This window comes from Corvus kubaryi, unplaced genomic scaffold (assembly GCF_017639235.1).
Source record: "Corvus kubaryi isolate FWS band 111438036 unplaced genomic scaffold, C.kubaryi_AGA036_p1.0 72, whole genome shotgun sequence".
Taxonomy (NCBI): domain Eukaryota; kingdom Metazoa; phylum Chordata; class Aves; order Passeriformes; family Corvidae; genus Corvus; species Corvus kubaryi.
In genome coordinates this window covers 5,038,629-5,057,791 of record NW_024582060.1, presented here as the reverse complement: position 1 = coordinate 5,057,791, position 19,163 = coordinate 5,038,629, and the positions used below count along the sequence as shown (strand labels likewise).

Sequence of the window (19,163 nt, the reverse complement as noted above, 5' to 3'; positions counted from 1 at the left end):
TAGACAAAGACTGTGCTTCAGTTTGATCCTGATCTTTCAAAGCTCTTTGTAATATAAGCCCTGTCGAAATGTGTTCCAAAGCTATTTAAAAAAATAATTGTATCTCTTCCAGAAATACCAGAATGTTATGTTTTGATCTTTGTGAAATACTTTACTTCTACTTTAGCTTTTTTACTAAAACTTAATCTTCCATAGTTTCTATGACTGCATGTAAGTGCATTGGCACAAATATTTAAAATAAGGAAACATCAACTTTCATCTACAATATTTTTGAGGGATAACTTGTGTCTGATTTCAGCCACAAAACTAAAACTCATAAGAACTATTAAGAAAGTAATTTCTGGACGTGATGTCCATATAGCTGCCTTGCAGAACTGGGAATACAGTTGTGGAAAGCTTTTAAAGTGAGGGGAAGACAAATCTTTGGTTAAGAATCAGGTTGGTACTGTAGAAATCTCTAAAAAGAAAATAAAAAGTATTATGTAATTATTATACATATATGTGAAGTATTGTGTAATTATATACGTATATGTGTTCAGATATGTACAAAATAGTAGGGTGGGGTGTTTTTAAAATGTTTTTATTTTGGGGAAGGAGAGGTCCTTTAAAGACTGGTCGTTTGGGACTACAACAATGATGGGCGAAGCGGATGGTTGCAATTACTAGTCTTCCTTTTGGAAAAGGAGAAGAAAGTTAGGATTGTTTGCAGAGACAGAAAGAGGAAAGCACCATGGGCTGTCTCCTTCTGGAAGGGCTCGAGTGGGATGCAAGGTTTCAGGGGATGTGATTTGCAGATCAGCGAGATCTTTTTGCGGCAGCACCTTCTCCCAGTACTCATTTCCTCACTTCCATCCTCTCGCTGTTTCCCCACCTCCTTGGCCATGTACACAGCCCCCGCTGTGTGCGGGCTCTGCTGTAAAACCCATTAGCAGAGTGATCTGGGTGTAAAAAGCCCAGATAAAAAGCCCGGGAGTAGGAAGCGATTGTCGGAGATGCTGAAGGGAGGAAAGCGCCTCCGCTGGCGCCCTCACAAAGAGCACGGGCTGCACGATTACCCTCACAGAAAGAAACATTAAAAACCAAGACCCGGGAGAGAAGATAAAAGGGAAAGCAGCCACACAACATCTGACAACCAGGGAAATGCTGAGAAAAAGACTGAAAGGAAAAGGCCTGCATGCGTGAGAGTAATTGGAACCAAATAAACACATCTCCCCCCTTTCATTCCCACCCTCTGAGGGAAAGAGCATTTTACGCATTCCTCTTAAACAAGCACTTTGTGAATGTGTCGCTTACTTCTGCCCAGAGAGGCAAGAAAAACATCGCGCTCCGGGAATTAACCAAGAACAGAGTTTGTTTTCAACATTTCTTCCAGCCTTCTGTTTTCCAGCTACTCACCTCACCTCTACCTCCTCAGGGGCTCTTCCAGAAGGTTCTGGGTGGCTGCACCTGCCTCACCCCAGTGTTGCCGGCCCCCAGCCCTGTTGGAATGGGACAGGCTTCCTACAGGTCACATCTTCATCAGAGCAAAGCCTTCAAAAGGCTTTTAAAGGAGTTTAGGTGTTCCAGAGCTAGGAGCAGAGGAGACATAGGGTGAGCAGCAGGGGCCAAACCCACCCCAGCTGGCTCTATTTGAGGCTTTAGCACCGGGGTCATGTGAACCCTGAGCTCATCAAAATCAACCCCCTCATTCACCTTTTAAAGGGAGTACCAGGATTCTTTGCTCATCTGTTTTCCCCATCCAATGTTACTCCCAAAGTTGTTTCTGTCTCCCACTCAGCCCTGCTTAAAAGCTGGTAGAAAAGTGAGAGGGGAAACACTTGATGTTTTGTGCAGTTGAGGGGTTTTTTTGAGGGGGGAAGAAGCAAGTGGAGGACAATTCTCCACACAAGTTCATAGAACAATAGAACTATTTAGGTGGGAAAATACTTTTAAGATCACTGAGTCCAATCATTACCCAACACTTTAAAGCCCACCACTAAACTATGTCCCTGAGTACCACATCCACACTTGTTTTAAATATCTCCAGGGATGGTGACTCCACCACCTCCCTTGGCAGCCCATTCCAATGTCTAATCACTCTTTCTGTGAAGAAATTTTGCCTAATGTTGAACTTAAACTGCTCTGGTGCAGCTTGAGGCCATTTCCTCTTGTCCTGTTGCTGGTTGCCTGAGAGCAGACCCCGACCCCCATCTGGCTATATCCTCCTGTTGGAGAGTTGTAGAGAGTGATAAGGTCTCCCCCAAGCCTCCTTTTTTCCTCAGGTCCCTCAGCTGCTCCTCACAGGACTTGTGCTCCAGACCCTTCACCAGCTTTGTTACCCTTCTTTGGATCACAAAGTTTGACAGTTAATGATAAAAGCCACTCAGCTGGAGCATCTGGAAGATTCACTGTAGAACTGCTTGGTTTCATTACAAAAACAAAATCAATATTCAAAGACTGACCTAATGGGTGTGTGGGTTTGGTGGAGTAAAACATCTGGATCCAAAAAAGCCTTATATTTCAAAGCAGTAGAATTAACTTGTAGAAATCAATGTGAAATCTTGATTTCTCTAATGTTACTGGAAGAGCTTTGGAGTGCCTGGAGAAAAGGAGGCAGCGAGGCAGCTGGGCTGTGCCAAAGTGGAAAGCCTGCTTTCCAGACGTCCCAAGTACAACCCGGCTGCTTCAGATCCTGCCAGCCCAGAGAGGGGCTGACGTGCAACATTTCAGCTCTGACGGTGCTCTATAAAAAGCTCAACATCCTCTTTTGTGCTCTAAAGCCACGCTGTGGTTCCCCAGCCTAAATTAAATCAAGCCTAAAAAGACTTCAGAAAGAAGTGCACAAAAAAACCCATCAGGAAATTTCAAGCTGTTTTCCAGGTCCCGCTTACCAGCAATAGGACTCGGAGCTGTTAGCGTGCGCTGGGGCTGATTGAAAAGAAGACAAGAAAAGGTACGTTTTGCCCTTGAGCACATCATCACTTGACCTCCTGCCCAGGTTTTGCAGGGACAGGGGCTCCATGCTGGTGCTCCCAGGGAGCCGGTGATCCCCCAAGCCCCCAGGCTCCTCCTGCCGTCCTTGACCCCGGGGCCTGTGAATTTCGTTTCCTCGTGGCTCCTCCTGGTGGCCGCGGAGGAACCCCTGACCGCGGGACCACCATGTCCTGTGATGCTCAGCTATGAGCTCAATGCTTCTGTGAGCAGTAAGATACCCCAAACATATATTTTTAGAGGAGATCCACCACACTCCCCGGAAAAGCAGTACTCAATGGAAAATGGTGTCTGCTAGAAAGCATACAGCAGCACAGATGCTTTTTGGCAAGCACATTTCTGGGTATGCACTACCTCAGCAGGTAAACTGTTAATTAAACTACCATTAATGACTGGTAACCAACACATAAATGCATTCCTATAAATAGATATTGCTCCATATATCAAGTTATCAGTCATAATACTTCGTCTGAGATAATGAATTCCACACCAAATTACCCCACAGTAGCCATGTCATTTTTCTGTAAATTGTTATATGTTTGAGGAAGATGCTATAGCATATAATTGTGGTGAAATTAGGCTTGGCGATGGATTACAGCAGCTGCAGAATCTCTTTGTTGGGCTGAACATGAGATCCAAGTCTTCTAAGAGATGCTTTAATGTGCCAAGATCAATACTAGAGGGGCAGAGCTTAGAACAAATGGGCCACAAGGGCCAAGTTCTGCTGGTAAATCAGTCTGGTAATGACATGCCAGTGTTGTCACAGCTGGTACTGAAGGGTAGAACAGCCAAAGCGAGCCAGGATGTGGCAGCCAGAGAAGCAGAGATGGGAGTCCAAGGGCTAGCAGTGACCTCTGAAGAGACAGCTGGGAGATAGACGTTTGGTTTAGGGATGTGGACTCTACTCTCTGGCCTGACTGATAATCAATGATCCAGAAAAGCAACAAGGAGATGAATCTGTGCCTTGAAATCTGGTGAGTAAACAATTTAAAGTAATCCCATAAAACCTTGATTTTGACATCTGCCACAGGGACAGGATTCCTTTCTTTACACTGCTTTTGACAGACTCTAAACTGCATATGGTACCACATTGTGAGCAGTAACAAAGCCAAAGTATTCCTGGTTAATGAATGGCAACTAGTCACTGAAAGTAACTGGCCAGGAGCTAGATACAGATTTAAAATTATACCTCTCATAGTTTAACAAATGGAACCAGACATTGCTGTGGGGTTTTTTCCTCTTGAATTAGGAAGTGCCAGTTCTTTGGAATCCTTACTATACAAGCAACTTTGGTCAAAGTTAGTTGAGAGGCTGGAACTTTGGTCAAATTAAGTTTTTAGGGTACTAACTGGTACATAGCACCAACACCAACACCTCAACAACCAGTTAAAAGCTTTGCTTTGCTGCTCTACTCCCTCTGTGAAAATCCTCAACAATGGGCTACAAGCTTGCAGAGCACCACTGAATGGTAAACCTGCTTATCAGGCCACTCTCTAGGACACAGGGAACTCATGGTCATATACTTGAACTAGACTAAAAACCTGCTCCAAGATCTAGACACATGCTCTTTCTCTCCTGAAGTTTCACAGTTATTTCCTCAGAAAAAAAAAAGGAGGTAGTTTCCCAAGTAACTGAAATTTCATGTTTTGTTGTGCTGTGCTCAAAACTGGAACTTGAAAAACTAGGGGGATGCTTATGTAAAAGATTTGTTGTAAAAAAGGGAGGAAACCTTTCCATTTAACATTAATCCAAGCCCCTACTTACTGTAAAAGCCACAACAGTGTAAGACAGCCAAGCAGTAACAGCTTGTACTCCCGACCCTCTGGAAAGGAAAACTTGTCAATAGACTTTCTTAAAATGTGCAGACAAAGACACAAAGACAAATTATAAAAAAGGTACCCATTTATTCAAGGTATGACAAGGATATTTACAGTATTCATTTTCTCAGAGTAAGATCCATCCTTACGAGTTTTAAAGCAGCAATTATAAATTACATTTAAAAGGGGAAACATTCCAAGCATGTTTCTGTTAGAGATATTTTTACAAGGACAGAAACACTTTAAGGCTAAGTTGTTTTGACCTTTGCTGCCACCCACATTTATCTTGGCAAAACCATCTCAAAGACAAGATTACCTTGAGGGGTAGACTATGCTAAATTCAACATACAATTCTGTTCCCTCTGATGCTTTTCACAACAGTTCACATGTGACAAAAAATTGACTTTTGATTAAAAACAATGAATTAAATATAAATGAGATGACCTGCCTATACCCCAACTTTTCAGAGGCAAAAGATCATCCACAGCAATACATTAACCACCTCCAAAAGACATCATCAGCTTTCTTGTTGATGAAGGTACTTCAGCTTACCAAGTAAGTTGCTGCAGCCAGAAATCACAGTCATGTGGTACAATCCACCTTTCCTATCGCATTATTTTTCAAGAGAGAAGAATGAAAACCTTCAGGTAGCTGATTTCTAAGGTAAGTGATGAACACTGTCTACTTTAGACAGCACTTGGTTCCCACAGCACAGACTAGTGCCCTACCACAGAAAACAGGACGAGTTGGCTAAGCTGCTGTAGTGTTATTCTCTAGTCACTGTAACACTCAACAGAGCTATAGGAGCAGTTAAAATTGGGTTATCTAAAATGGTTTATCTCTTGAGGTAGAACCCACAAGTCATATTTACTCCTGTCTGTAAACTGTAATGCACATGCCATCAAGCAAATATAGCCATTTTTGGTCATTTGTATAATAAACCCACTTATTTTTCAGATGTTATTAATTATAAAATAACAGCTTTTTTTTCTGAATAATTTTGTGCCTCTTGTAGAAGAAAGCAAATTAAGTATTTATGATAGCAGATTGTGGCTTACATTTGCAATGAAAAAACCCCATGTTTTATACAAATAAACTTCAAAGCAACTTTCAAAAGGGTTGATACATAAGGATTCTTTTAACTTAAAACTTATTTTGAAAAATTCCAATTTTAACTGCATAATAAGGAAAAAAACAAAACGAAACAACCCAAGCCGCCCCCCCCCCCCCAGTCATTAGACCTTTAGGCTGGATAGCTACTTTTAATACTACATTGGGTAATTGGTTCAGGATTACATGAAAGGGAAAAGAAAGTGAAATACAACAGAACCACCCTCCCCCCCCGGCCTGCACAAACACAATTCACTGAATGAGCCCGGTTTGTTAGGTGAGGACACTGTAACTAGGACTATTGAAAGTACACAATGTTTAACATTCCATGAGAAGCAGAAACGTGACCCATGCTTTAGGGGGGGACATTTATTCCAGGTTAGCCAAGAATCCTCTGTAACAACAAAGCTGTTTCTGTAACCAAGAAAAATTGTTTGAAGATAACCAGATAACCCAGCAACAAGTTACAAACACATGGAGATTGGCACTTGATCTTTAGTCAGCTCCAGACACTCAGTTTTCTCCCCAGAGACTCACGTACACAGAACTTTAAGTTTCCATTTTATTACCGTAAAAAATAAAAGTCAATTTGTAGTTCCAGAGTAAACAAAGAAAGCTTAGTTTCAAACTGTTTAAAAACAAAGCTCAAAATTCTGATAAGTTACATTTCACAGGGTTCACATCAGCACCTCAACCTAATGCATTTTTTTGTGAACTAAGCATATTTCACAAAGTTTTCATGTTAGTGACAAGGGGCTACATTCTCATCTGGATGCACATGTAACATGGCTCAAGGAGAACAACCTGGAAGGACTGCCAGTCAGCTTCCAGAGTTCCCCATTGAGCTCTACATGTTCAGAACCAACATTTAAGACCAAAGTTATTAAAGATTGACCTTTTGCATATTCCAAAGTGGAAGGCAAATACAATCAACTAACATTTGGCTTTGAAACACTAAGATAACAATGCTGTATTTCAGCCAGATATTTACAAAAATGTTTACAACAGAACTGTGTAGGGTTTCCTTTTTATTGACACTTATAGATGAATAGTCATCTTAACCTTCATGCAAAGATCCATCTCTTGTTACACAAGAAGTTTCCTGTTTGATTTTTTGCACTCTGAGGATAGCAAGCAGAGGATTGGGTAAATTTGGGTCACCCTTAAAAATGTAGGCCTGTTCGCTCTACTGCACCTTCAAAATAAGGAGGTAAAGGACAGGCACTGTTAATTCCACAAGGGTTCATTGCCTCTAGCATGTTTTCCAAAACCAACAAAAATAGTCTTGAACAGTTGTAACATGGGTTATTCCATGACTTTCCCCTCTTCAGTTTGCTTCCTGAACTCTGGAGTTACTTTCCTAGAAGCATACTTGCCGAGCTTCTTTTCTAATGTATATTGTTGACTATACATTTTAAATTAAACTGTTATGTAAAGAATGCAACAAGCTTTTTCCTTTGTACACAACTTAATCTTTGTGCTGAGTATTCTTCAAAGGGATTTTATAAATAATACAGTAAAAGTTTAGATCAGTCTTCCACCCTCTCATCATTATACCATGTTGTTGCTTTCTCCAACTTTATCTACAAGCTGTGGAAAAGGAGACAAAAAGGTTTTAAGCTGATGATATTTATATACAGTGAAGCTACTCTCAAATACTGCTTGCTACTTACACAGTTAGTACGTGACTGGAAATGAGAGTCAAGTAGTACTCACCAAGGTCTCATGGTTTAGGTTTGTGAAAACCAAAATTCTTACAATTGCAATTGTGTTTCTGCATGACATGTTTTTCTCATATAGACATTAACAGTGCAACATGAAGATGCAACAGAATGAGAAAGGAAATAGAAGAATGCAGATAACACTGCCAGCTTAATGGTTAAAACAAAACAATACAATCTCAGCCACACATGCATTAGTAGACCAAGGAAGATATTTCAACTGACCATTACTGTGGATTCTCTTCTGAGCCTACGTAGGCTTTGAACAAAACATTAACAATTATCTTTTAAAAATAAGATTTAACCCCATTATGATCAAACTAAATATGATTAAGATCAATTGACAAATGAAACATTCAATTGATCATGAATTATGAGCCACAACTTGGCCTAACTGTGAGATTGGAACAGATGATCTGGAACACTCATTTTTAAAAAACAGCCTGTATGTATCTAAGTTATTCACACTATTAGTTTTTAGTAGTAGCTATTTAAACTGTTACTTTCAAAACGAGTATTACGAATGCTTGTGTTAAAAATACATACCAAAATTAGCACAGTAAAAGTAGTTGACTGAAACACCCTGGATTAGCATGTTACTGGTACCTGTTAATTGTCTTCAAATCCCTGGCCATTTGGTTAAAAAAATTGAAGACTCCATTTGAAAAAATACAAATCTTAGTAATAAAAAGATGTACCCTGGTGCAGTGAACCTTAATAAATATGTCTGATGAATGACTATGCATCATGAGAGTTTCTGGGTTCACCATACAAGCTGCAACTTAATATTGAATTCCACTGTTTGCTTTTACAGGCCACTTTTCATAAGTCCACCCAAATACTGCACCACGAATGGTATCCTCCTCATTGTACAGACAGGAGAAGAGGCCCAGGGCAGTGGCAGAATTTACCTATCTGGTCACCCAGGGCCAACAGCGAAGCAGGAAGAAACCCAGCATTTCCAGTCACAATGCAGGGCTCTTCCCACTTCACTACCCGTGAGCAAGGGGCAGCTTCTGCAAACGTGTCCTTTTGTTCCTTTTACACCTACAAGTCTCTCCCTGGGAATGAATGTGATGTGTATGGTGCAAGAACTGTACAGGAATGCGCTTGAAGTCATTGCTCCAAAGTAATATTTGCTTTATTTTTGATGCATTTCAACTAGTGCTAATCAGTGGAATAAAAACCAGAACAAGCTTCAATTGTTGCATGAAATACCAAACTTACCGAGCTTATACCAGGTAAATTCAAGAGATATCCAAGAACTGGAACTCTTCTAATAAAGCCAACCACCACAGGAAAGAACCCCCTTTAGGTAAGATATCAGAAGATTTCATTAGTTTTTATAATTAATTTTTTCTCATATTGCCATAGCATGAAAAAAATAGCAGGTAATTTTTAAACCAAGATTACATAAAATCTTGCAACTTGTTAGCAGCACTCTTGTTTACCAAATATATCAACACACATTCAGCAGAGAAAGGAAGAAACCAGGAAAGAAATGGTGTATTTTTAAATGGATTTAATTTTCTTTGTAGCTGGCAACTCTCAGTCAGCTCATCAAAAAGTAACTCAGGTGAGAATACCCAACTTAGTCAGCAAAACTGATTTCTCAAAACTAGCATATATATTTTGAGATAATTACTCTATATTATAGAAAATACATTCAAGACCCACTGTAGAAACAGGTGAAGTTAGTTCTGAGTAATTAAAACCATGTATGGTACTCTTTACATTAACTAAAGAAAATGGAGCATGACAGAATTGTGTATTCATTTATTTCCCAAATTTAAGTCAGCAGTTTTGATGCCTTTTCCTGGTCTTAAAATCAAGAGTCAAACACGGTTAGAAGGGGAAAAGGGATTTTACCTTGGTATTTATTTTAAGGATCCTTAGGTGCACACATCCAGGTCGAATGCACTGAAATGCACCCCGCAAAATGCCCACCCCAAAAGATCTGGTATAACATTATAGGTCTTACTAATTAGCATATCTATCAAAGATTCCCCAATGAGAGGCTCGAGTGAGCCCCCCTCTCCAAGGAGCCTTCCCCTGGATGGTTCTATCTTAGTTTACAGAATGTGTTCTGGAGAGGACCTTGGCGTCTGGGGCACTCTGATCCCTAACTACGAAGCTTCTAAAACGTTTAGTCTCTCAGCTTGACAAACAAGCCCAAGAATGTAGGCCAAAAACCACCAAGAATACAGAAGTTGTAAAGAGGTATAAAAGGGGTATAAAAGAAAAGGCAAAAAATCATCATGGCATCAGTTTGAATCATGACCCTAGGGATGTTGCCTGGCATAGCTGCTATGGTGTAGACCTTGCACTGCCCACTTAATCTCTGCAGCAGAAAAACAAATTTTCTGTGGCAGTATCTCAGCTGTTTGCAGCCAGCTGGTGGCATTCCCAGCGATCTCGTGTTGAACATTCCCTGCATGGAATAAGGATTAACATTCAATGAGGCCTCAGCCACAGCGAAACAGTGAAGTTTCACAAGTTATCATCCTCTTCACCACACTGCTAAGAACTATTTGCTGGGTAATATCCATACCAATAAGGGTTTTTTTTGAGATTTCTTTTTTCAGAAACCGGATCATTTCAGTAGTCCAGTAAATTGTGATGCAGGGCAAACCACTTGTAACAGATTAAAACAACTGCTGTATGCAAGAATAAAGAACAGTTAGTACAGCAGGGATAATATCGTCAGCCATAACTCTGCACACCTATAATCTGAACAAGGCTCCAAAAGCACCTTAGATTACACCAACTGTCCCACAATAGCCAGGTCAGTTTTCTGCTATGCAACCAAGCAGCAAGATCCTGAGGAACAGTATAAAATGATGCTTGAGGAAAGACTTCATTTCTAACTTCTGCAGAAAGGAGCAAGTTGCTGACAACACGATGATGGTTGAAGTCGACAAGATTGAAGCAAAACAAAAAGCTTTGCTTGAAGTAGTCACTAGCCAACCTTGAAGCAAGGGATTTAGATTCTATCAACTATTAAGCACTGGAAAAGATGGTCACAGAATCACGGAATCATCAAGGATGGAAAAGACATTTAAGATCATTCAGTCCAAACCACTGGTCTCCAGATGCTTTAAATTAAAACAGATCATCAGATGGAATTATCTATCCCTTGTTGATACCCTTCAGGCTAAGGGATTGTCCTAGGGGTAACTATTGATCTTTTATAAACCTCTCAACATTATTTTACCTTGCTAGCACCACTAGATAATCCATAAGCATACCTGCTTAGACATTATAACTCTTCTGAGATCTTTTAAAAGGAGAGTGTTTTGTTGGAAACACATTCTACTTGCTCTGTACTGGCTGATTAAACCAAGCACTACATGCAAGAAGTGACAATGTATTCAGTGAAATACCGTGATTATCAAAGCACTTGCAGTGACAGAATTCAAAGTAACACAGAGTAGAACAATAAGAAATACATTAAACCCACAAAATACATTTTCTGAAATTTCACTGTCTTCAGCAGGAGCCAAGTTCAGATTTGTTTTTAAAAATAAACATTTTATCTGAACTAAATACCAGATTAACATATGATTTTACTGAGTACAAAAAGAGCTCCAGGAGAACAGTGGTTTCACTTTGATTAACAGGACAGTATTATTTAGCCATTCGCTGAACACTTCAGGGTCTGAAATTTGATCAATAAGCATTAGTGAAACAGTCTGCATGGGGACAGAAGTCCAAGAACAACTAGAAGCCTCCCTTTCTACTTTTTTGCGTACTTTTTGTTTTTTTCTGTAGGGAAGCATGGAAACTTCAACCATGGAAATAAAGATAAAAATACAGATATCTGTGCAGGTTGTAACAAGTCAAATTCTTTCACTATTACAGTTGCATTTATAAAGAACTTAAGTGACACACTGTGAGAGTTATACATGTTTCAAGATGGCTGTTAAAAAAGTTAGAATTTCCATTTTTCTTTAACTCAGTCAAGATACTGCTAACCCAAACAAGCAGTTCTGACCCTAAGGCACAATTGTAACGAAACATGACAGAAAACATCTTTTCCCTGGGCTGCCATAATGATGAAATGGTAAGGTTACAAACCTAGGATGGTAGTAACTAAATATTTTGCCCTGTTTGTTAAAGAAAGGAACAAACTCCCCACCAAAAAAAGTACCAAGTATCCCTTTTCTGTGAGGAAATATTTAAACTTCACACTGCTAACAATTTGGGCTCCCACATATTTTGAAGCTTTACAATTCTTTGGTTAGACATCAACATTATCAAAGTCACTTTGGTAAATGCCTCACAAACATTAGCAGATTTGAGTCTTGGAAAAATACTTACCAACTTGTAAATAAACAATTTCACAAAAAATCTAAGGATGCTGCTTTATCAACTCTAACACAGAAACACTACATGAACACATTTATTCCTAGATACACCAACACAGAAAGTTATTTTCAAACAAGACTTACCTGAACAATAGGAAGAACCCATAAATTTCAAGGATCATTCCTATTAAAGGCCAACCAATGAGAACTATGAGCACACCACCCAGGAAGAAGCCCGTTGCTTTCATTTTGTGTTTTTGAAAGAAGAATCTGAATGTTCTTTCTAAACCAATAACAAAAGACAAGCCAGCCACAAATAAAACCTAGAAAAGACAAAAACAAACCAAAGAAAGAAAATAGGTAATTATGTTCCCAAGTACAGCATGTAAACATATACATATATATATATATATTTTTTAAAAAGTTAGACTGCTTTTCTTGCACAACTTCTAATACCAAAAGACAGATGGTGAGAATGAATTTACTATTGATTTTCTTTTGTAAGGTCCATCTTAAAGCAGTTGTAGCTCTCAACTGCTTGAAAGTAAAGAGTCTATCCTTTGTGGTCACTGCCAAACACACTCAAGACAAAAGACCTGCTGACAACAGTTGTATCTGCCTTGTCACATACATACAGTCTTTACCACAAGTGGTGCTGAAGCTTCGTACTACTGACAGCAAAGGTTCCTGAAAACTAAGAGCACACATAAAAGCACCTGTTCTGTGCCACTGACATCTTCAACAGCTTGTACTGATCTACTCATAGTGCAAAACCAGAGAAGGAAAACAGCTGAACAGTTGTTTTTTACTGTGTAGAGCCTTTTTACTGTTTAATTGTTCCAGTATAGATTGAAAGCTATCACACTAGTCTCAACTAGTTACAACTACTTCTAGTGTCCTGCAGCAACAGTACTCATACTTATTTCAGCTTGTAAGCACAGAAAGCGATGGCATCTCAGATTTTACTCAAGATTATTTTACTCAAGTTTAAGTTTGTACAGTATTTAATTAATCACTGTCTTAGAACCTCCTGCCCTTTCTAATAAAACTTTTTTTTAATAAAAACAACTCTCTGCAAGGATACAGTACCTTTTCTTGCATTATCTTTGGTTACCACATAGCCTGTCATTGTCTCTTCCTACCTATGTTTTCATCATTTTCCCTAAACAGGGGCTCATATTTCCACCTTACATTAGGAAAAGAAAAAATAAGCATTATTTAATTTTTCCCTCTTCCACTGCACACTTGATTTGATGGTTCATAACAATGCTTCAACTAATGCACCCAAATTCAGATACACTATTTTGTATTTTCCTTCAGTGAATCTCAGTATTTGGAAATGAAACTGATCTGTTTTGACCGCAGACTTTTAGGCATCAGCATGAGGGGGTGAACCTCTACCAACCAGACTGTGCTTTGGCTGGCTGGCAAAGCTGAGAACAGCAGAGACACAGAGATTATCACATGCAGAAAACACCCTGTCATTTTATATTTGGATTGGAAATTTCGTGTACCAGGACGAGGATTTATTTTCTGTGCCGCTTTGACCAATAACTTCGATTTGGTAAAAGCTGAAGATACTGAATCTCTCCTTATGGAGGGGGTCTGGCTCTTCTAAAGCCAGAACTGTCAGCAATTCATACTTCTTTCTTTCCTCATGCAGCACTGCAAAGCTACATTCGCTAGCAATCCAAATATATACTTAAATTGACAGTTATCTTAGAGGATCACAAAAAATCACATTTGCAGCAGCACAACAACTGTGGAACAAGCTGCTTCTTGTCTACCAACATCCCACAGGCCTGACCCAAGGTGATATTCACATCAGTGTGAGCTGTTCTAACCTCAATCAGGAAAAATGAATCACTCCTATCACTGAGCACAACTCCTCCTTTATACCAAATCACCACAGTAATCTTTGTCATGCAGCTTCAAACTGACAACATACTCTTCTATTTTTAGTTTATCTTTAATAGATCACATACTTGATTCTAAGCAGTGCAGAAAAGGCACTTACATTTCCAATAGCCAAAAGAGCTTTGTCAAAGAAGAGTATCATTCCAAAGAAGAGGAAAAACACTCCAAAGCCTGTTAGTCCCATTCCAATCTCTGGAAAAAAAGCAAATTTAGGCATGTAACAAAACATGGTACCAAGATAAAGTCATACATAAAAATCGGGAAAAAAATTAGAACATCCAATCTAAAGACATTTTAAATTTAGAAACTTCCCTGAGTGTACCAATATTGTAAATCTTGTAGATATCAATTACTTCAACAGACAGATCTTTGGAAGCTGTTTATCAAAAAAGTCCGTATTTGGAACTAGACACTGAAATTGAATGCAACCAAAAGCAATGCATACATACAGCAAAGACATACGTCCCTTTTTATTAATTGCTAGTATGGAGAAAAGGATTGTTTTGTAAAGAGAAAATCAAACTTTGTTTTCCAGATTAGATCAGTTGGTCAGTACACGGTGCAAATAACACCAAGGTCGTGGGTTTGATTCCCGTATGGGTCATTCACAATGACTGGGTCATTCCAGTCCAGAACTGGACTCAATGATCTTTGTGGATCATTGTGATCCTTCCCTTTCAACTCAGAATATTCTGGAACTTGCAGATCTTATCCCATTATCTTTAGCACAGTAATGTAAGTACCCTGGTTCTCTCCATCCTCCTGAGACCCCATGTTCAATTGCCCATAACCTTGCATAGCAGTCCAACTCTCCCCAGTTTCCAGATGGAACACAACTTGAATGAATCCTGAAAGAGTTTTCCAAGTTACACATGTGCTGACAGCTATCAGACACTAGCCTGGGTCTCCAGACAACTGCCAGTTTTCACAAAACTATTAGATAGTAAATATTGAGGGATTAATGTTCAATTATATTTTTCATGCTTAATATTTCATTTTTCATAATTAAATGATAGATTTACATTACACAGATACAATATCTCTAGACTGCCAGTGTTGTATAGCAGTTTCATTTTATGAAATTTTTCATTTTATGATCTTAATTTGTAGATTTTTTAAAAAATATCTTTTGTACTTTATATATTTGCTTATATTGTAGACTGGGTAGTGCTGGGTTAACAGTTGGACTCAACGCTCTTAAAGGTTTTTCTCCAATCTAAGTAATTCTATAAACTTCGAGTTCTGCAAAGGATGCTCAAGAAATACTGGGAAGCCAAGAGTAGGATGGAAGGTTTGTATGAGAAACCGGGCTAAAAATGTCAAGCTATGATTAAAACTACCATTTGATAACAGCCTCTAAAGTATCTTGAAGACTGCTCTTAGAAATAATACATCCAGCTTTTAATTTTAAATCTCTAAAGCCTTCCTTTGACTCTCACACAGACTGAATGAGAGAGAAAAACCAGGAACAGCAGCAACACGTCTGCAAAAACACAGGCATTTATTATTGCTTTCCCTGTGACCAGACAATGTAGAAACCTATAGAACACAAAAACAGCTTAGCAAAACCAGCCCTAATACTACAGACAGGCTGGCAGCCCAGTATGTGCCCATATATATGTGTATTTTGAAATTCCAAATAGTTTTGCATAGCCTGTCCTGAAACAAACAAAAAACCACACCCACAATCACAGCTTTCAGTGCTACTGTTGGCAGATCTACCTCAATGTATTTTAATTGCACTTAGTAGGTGTAATTGGTCATTTGTTGTCACTTGATGAGCTTGGGAGTAAAGGAGGATAACTACGCCTGTTTCAGGCCTGTTTCCAAGTAGTTATTGGAAATAAATTTCAAAACGGCTCAAAGAGATTTGTTCCAGCAACATGCCACTCCCCAAACTTCTGTAAGGGCTTGGCTTTCAGCATGGCTGCAGAGTACATGCTGTTAGAGCTGTGGTTCTGTAGTATTGCCTGCCACTTTAAACTGTTACTATGAGCATTTTAACACCCCACAATTAAAACCACTAAGTAACTCAATACAATCAATTTACTACAGGCACTCTCTGTACTTGCTTACAATGAAAAATGGAACTGCAAATTGCATTCTCAATCGATCTGCTGACTGAAGGCAATATACCAATTGCAACTGCCCTTTTCTCTAATACTCTTTACTTCAGAAGAGCAGAAACAATCTGTATTCTAGAGGGAAAAAACTTGGGAGGCAGGACTCCAGAGGAATTACCAGCTGCCAGCAAGATAAATATGCAGTCATGGGAAGTGAGTATTCACTCCTCCCGCAGCCACAGCACAAGGTATGGCTCTGGCAAGGAGGCAGAGGCCAACTCCCAACAGCTGCTGCAATCACCACTCTGACACTTCTCTAATCACCCGAAACGTGTTTGTAATCACTTCTGCCACAATGGATTCTGATTCACTTCAGAAGTCACCCATATTCTCTGGTTAGTGGAGGGAAAGGGGAAAAAAAAGAAAGGAACATTATTCTCATTATCCCAAAATAACTGCTGGAAGAAGATGAATGGTCCACGACTATTATCCTCTGGTGCTGATATCTCAGCAGAGGGTGTTACTGACTTGATTTATATCAGAATTTGGAAATATATTTAACTACTGTTCTTAGAGGAAGGAAAAGAAAAAGTGCTGGCATTTTGTATAAAATCTTTTCAACAACAAACTATGAATATTTATAGAGGGAGCAGACTATTTTTAAATGCTTTCTCCTTTGCCAGAAGAGCTTTCCCACATTAGTCAAATACAACATATCAATGCCTAGAAATGCAGAAACACACACTAGCCAGCTTGCATTTATTCTGATTATGATTTCCTGAGACAAGGGATCAAACCTTGATCAATGTTTCTCCAGAAATTCCATAAGCTGTGCACGAGTGCTGCAGCACTGTGTCAAAACATCTTAGTAGATATTAAGATTAAAAATTAAGATACATTGCTTGTGAAAGATTAGGGCAGACAATGCACATCCCCAGTCTTTTATAGTGCACTATATAGTGCAACATAAAAAGGAATTGTGTGCTATAGGCTCCCAGAAGACAAAAACTAATACAGTTTATATTCAATGTATAACTATTATTTTGCTAGCAGTATTTTTCAGTATTGAAAATTTAATTTGGGAAAAGCCAAGTGCATTCTTTTGCAATTACTGGTGGTTTATAACACCATTCAATGCACCACTTAAAACTATTTTCTAGACTACAGATGCAAAATTAACTTTCCAAACATCAACCAATGCAGTGGTTCTCTCCAGGTATTTATCACACTACTCCACCAGTGACTCTCTGGCTAACTCTGTATTTTTCCAGACAGCTGTGAGTTTTAAAATATCTGATGAACTATCTTCAGAATTTCAGAAAAACTGAAAAAAACCCCAAATCCTTAAAATCCCTAAATGTCACAGTATTTCATTTACTACTCTTGTCTCTGACATTTAAAACCAACACTCTTAGCAGTGGAAATAGCTGAAGGTCCCAAATGAGGAACTAAGGAAAAGAAAAACAGTGAGTCTCTCTCTGAAGAGATTTTTCTTTTTCTGCTTAACAAATACTCCAGACAGGAAGTTAAAGGCAAAAACAATGCCCATAAGGGTTTAAACATTCAGAAATCTAAAAATTAACCCCAAGGGTTAGTACTCATTCCAGAAGCAGCACAATATCTGAATATCTCAAGAAATCATTGACCCTGAATGCTGCTAGACTCTGCTGCCTGTCTTCATCCTTGGCCTTAACTGGCTCTCCAATACCTCAATTTCCAGTATCCTGCTATCAAACTTGGTTATTTTAACTTTTTTTTTCTAAATTTTTCATACCATCCTCCATAACTGATGCTGTGGTGCTTATCAGGCAGACTCATATCCTTCTGTGGCAATCATAAGAGAAATGCATCATACATGAGATGGTAATTTAAATCAAAGGCCCAACGTTGTCTTTTACCTTGCAGCTTAAGCTGTTATGACAGAATCACAATTGTTAGGGCTGGAAGGGATCTCTGGAGATCACCCAGTCCAACCCCCGTGCCAAGGCAGGGTCACCTACAGCAGGTGACGCAGGAATGTGTCCAGGTGGGTTTGGAACGTCTCCAGAAAGAGAGACTCCACGCCCTCCCCGGGCAGCTCTTCCAGGGCTCTGCCACCCTCAATGGGAAGAAGCTCTTCCTCATCTTGAGGTGAAGCTCTGTCTTTTAGTTTACTGCCATTCCGCCTCATCTTGTTGCTGGGCACCACTGAAAAAAGTCTGGCACCAATTTCTTTCATCTCTATTTCCAAGTACTTCAGTGGAAACAAAACTATGGCCACATACAAGTATTTTTAAAGCCATTTACAGAAAATTAAGTGGTTCCAGACCACTGACGTCCACAGGGAGGCACACGGGAGGATACGAGCTAAGCGTTACTTTGTTTACCGCTCAGCTTTCATTCATTCATTCATAGTGATCAGTCAAGGTGCGATGGGTACAAACCCACAGAGGGGCTAGGTTAGATATCAGAAAGAAATTTTTTCCCGTAAGGGTGGCCAGGCACTGGAACAGGTTGTCCAGAGAAGCTGTGGATGCCCCCCGATTCCTGGAAGTGTTCGAGACCAGGTTGGACGGGGCTGTGAGCAACCTGGTCTGGTGGAAGGTGTCCCTGCTCATGGCACGGGGTTGGAACTCGATGACCTTTAAGGTCTCTTCCAACCCAAACCATTCTGTGATCCCACCACGGCACACTAAGCACTCCAAGCCCCAGACAAAAGCCGGCCGCGCTAGTGACAGAGCTCTCCTAAGGACGAGGGACCCTGCCGAGCGCTCCCCTATCGCTCTCCATCCCATTTCCCTTTCCGTGCTCCCCGCCAGCTCATGGTACCGCCGCACCGGGCCGCCGCAGCTTCCACTGCGGGGATACGGCCGTGAGAGCTGCCCCCCGCCCCTGTCCGCTCCTACCCCGCCGCTGGCTCCGGCCGGTCCGCAGGGGCCCAGCCGGGCGCTGCTCGGCCGCTCCCGGGAGGCCCCGCCGCGGACAAAGGGTGCGGGCCCAGCGAGCCCGGCCACCCTGGGACCCCCTGCCCCCGACGCCCCCAGCCCCGCAGCGGGCGGCCCCACCCCGCTTCCCCCCCAGGAGCGGCGCCAGAGCTTACTCTGTGTGTCGGACAGGGAGATCATGGTGGCGGCGGGCCCGGGAGCAGGACCGGGATCAGGACGAGCGGGAGCAGGACCAGCGGGAGCGGCGGCGGCCACGTCTTCCGGAAACACGCACCCCGCCGGATGAGAGACGCCCGCCGATTGGACACGCCAGCCGCCAATCAGCAGCCGCCTT

At 40.5% G+C, this 19,163-nt stretch overlaps 1 protein-coding gene across 2 annotated transcripts; it reads right to left on the bottom strand.

Moving 5' to 3' along the window:
- Nucleotides 1–4,854: 4,854 nt before the first annotated feature.
- Nucleotides 4,855–19,116, bottom strand: GOLT1B (golgi transport 1B). 2 transcript variants are annotated; one of them, XM_042050262.1, is made up of 6 exons: nt 18,985–19,116; nt 13,943–14,034; nt 12,070–12,248; nt 8,846–8,927; nt 7,844–7,877; nt 4,855–7,487 (listed from the first exon to the last, which is right to left on the bottom strand). In XM_042050262.1, the coding sequence occupies exons 1-5, from the start codon at nt 19,007–19,009 to the stop codon at nt 7,869–7,871; spliced, it is 387 nt and encodes a 128-aa protein (XP_041906196.1). In that variant the 5' UTR covers nt 19,010–19,116; the 3' UTR covers nt 4,855–7,487; nt 7,844–7,868. The 2 variants fall into 2 exon arrangements, with proteins under 2 accessions (XP_041906196.1, XP_041906195.1); XM_042050261.1 differs by lacking the exon at nt 7,844–7,877 and having other exon boundaries at nt 18,985–19,114.
- Nucleotides 19,117–19,163: the final 47 nt, after the last annotated feature.

Bases quoted from the DNA above. Each gene is read 5' to 3' on its own strand.
- GOLT1B (XM_042050261.1), bottom strand. From the start codon at position 19,009: ATGATCTCCCTGTCCGACACACAGA. The intron at 14,035-18,984 runs GTAAGCTCTGGC...CTTTTTTTCCAG, and splicing joins CTCCCTGTCCGACACACAGA to AGATTGGAATGGGACTAACA. The intron at 7,488-8,845 runs GTAAGTTTGGTA...CCTTTTCCACAG, and splicing joins ATTTACCTGGTATAAGCTCG to CTTGTAGATAAAGTTGGAGA.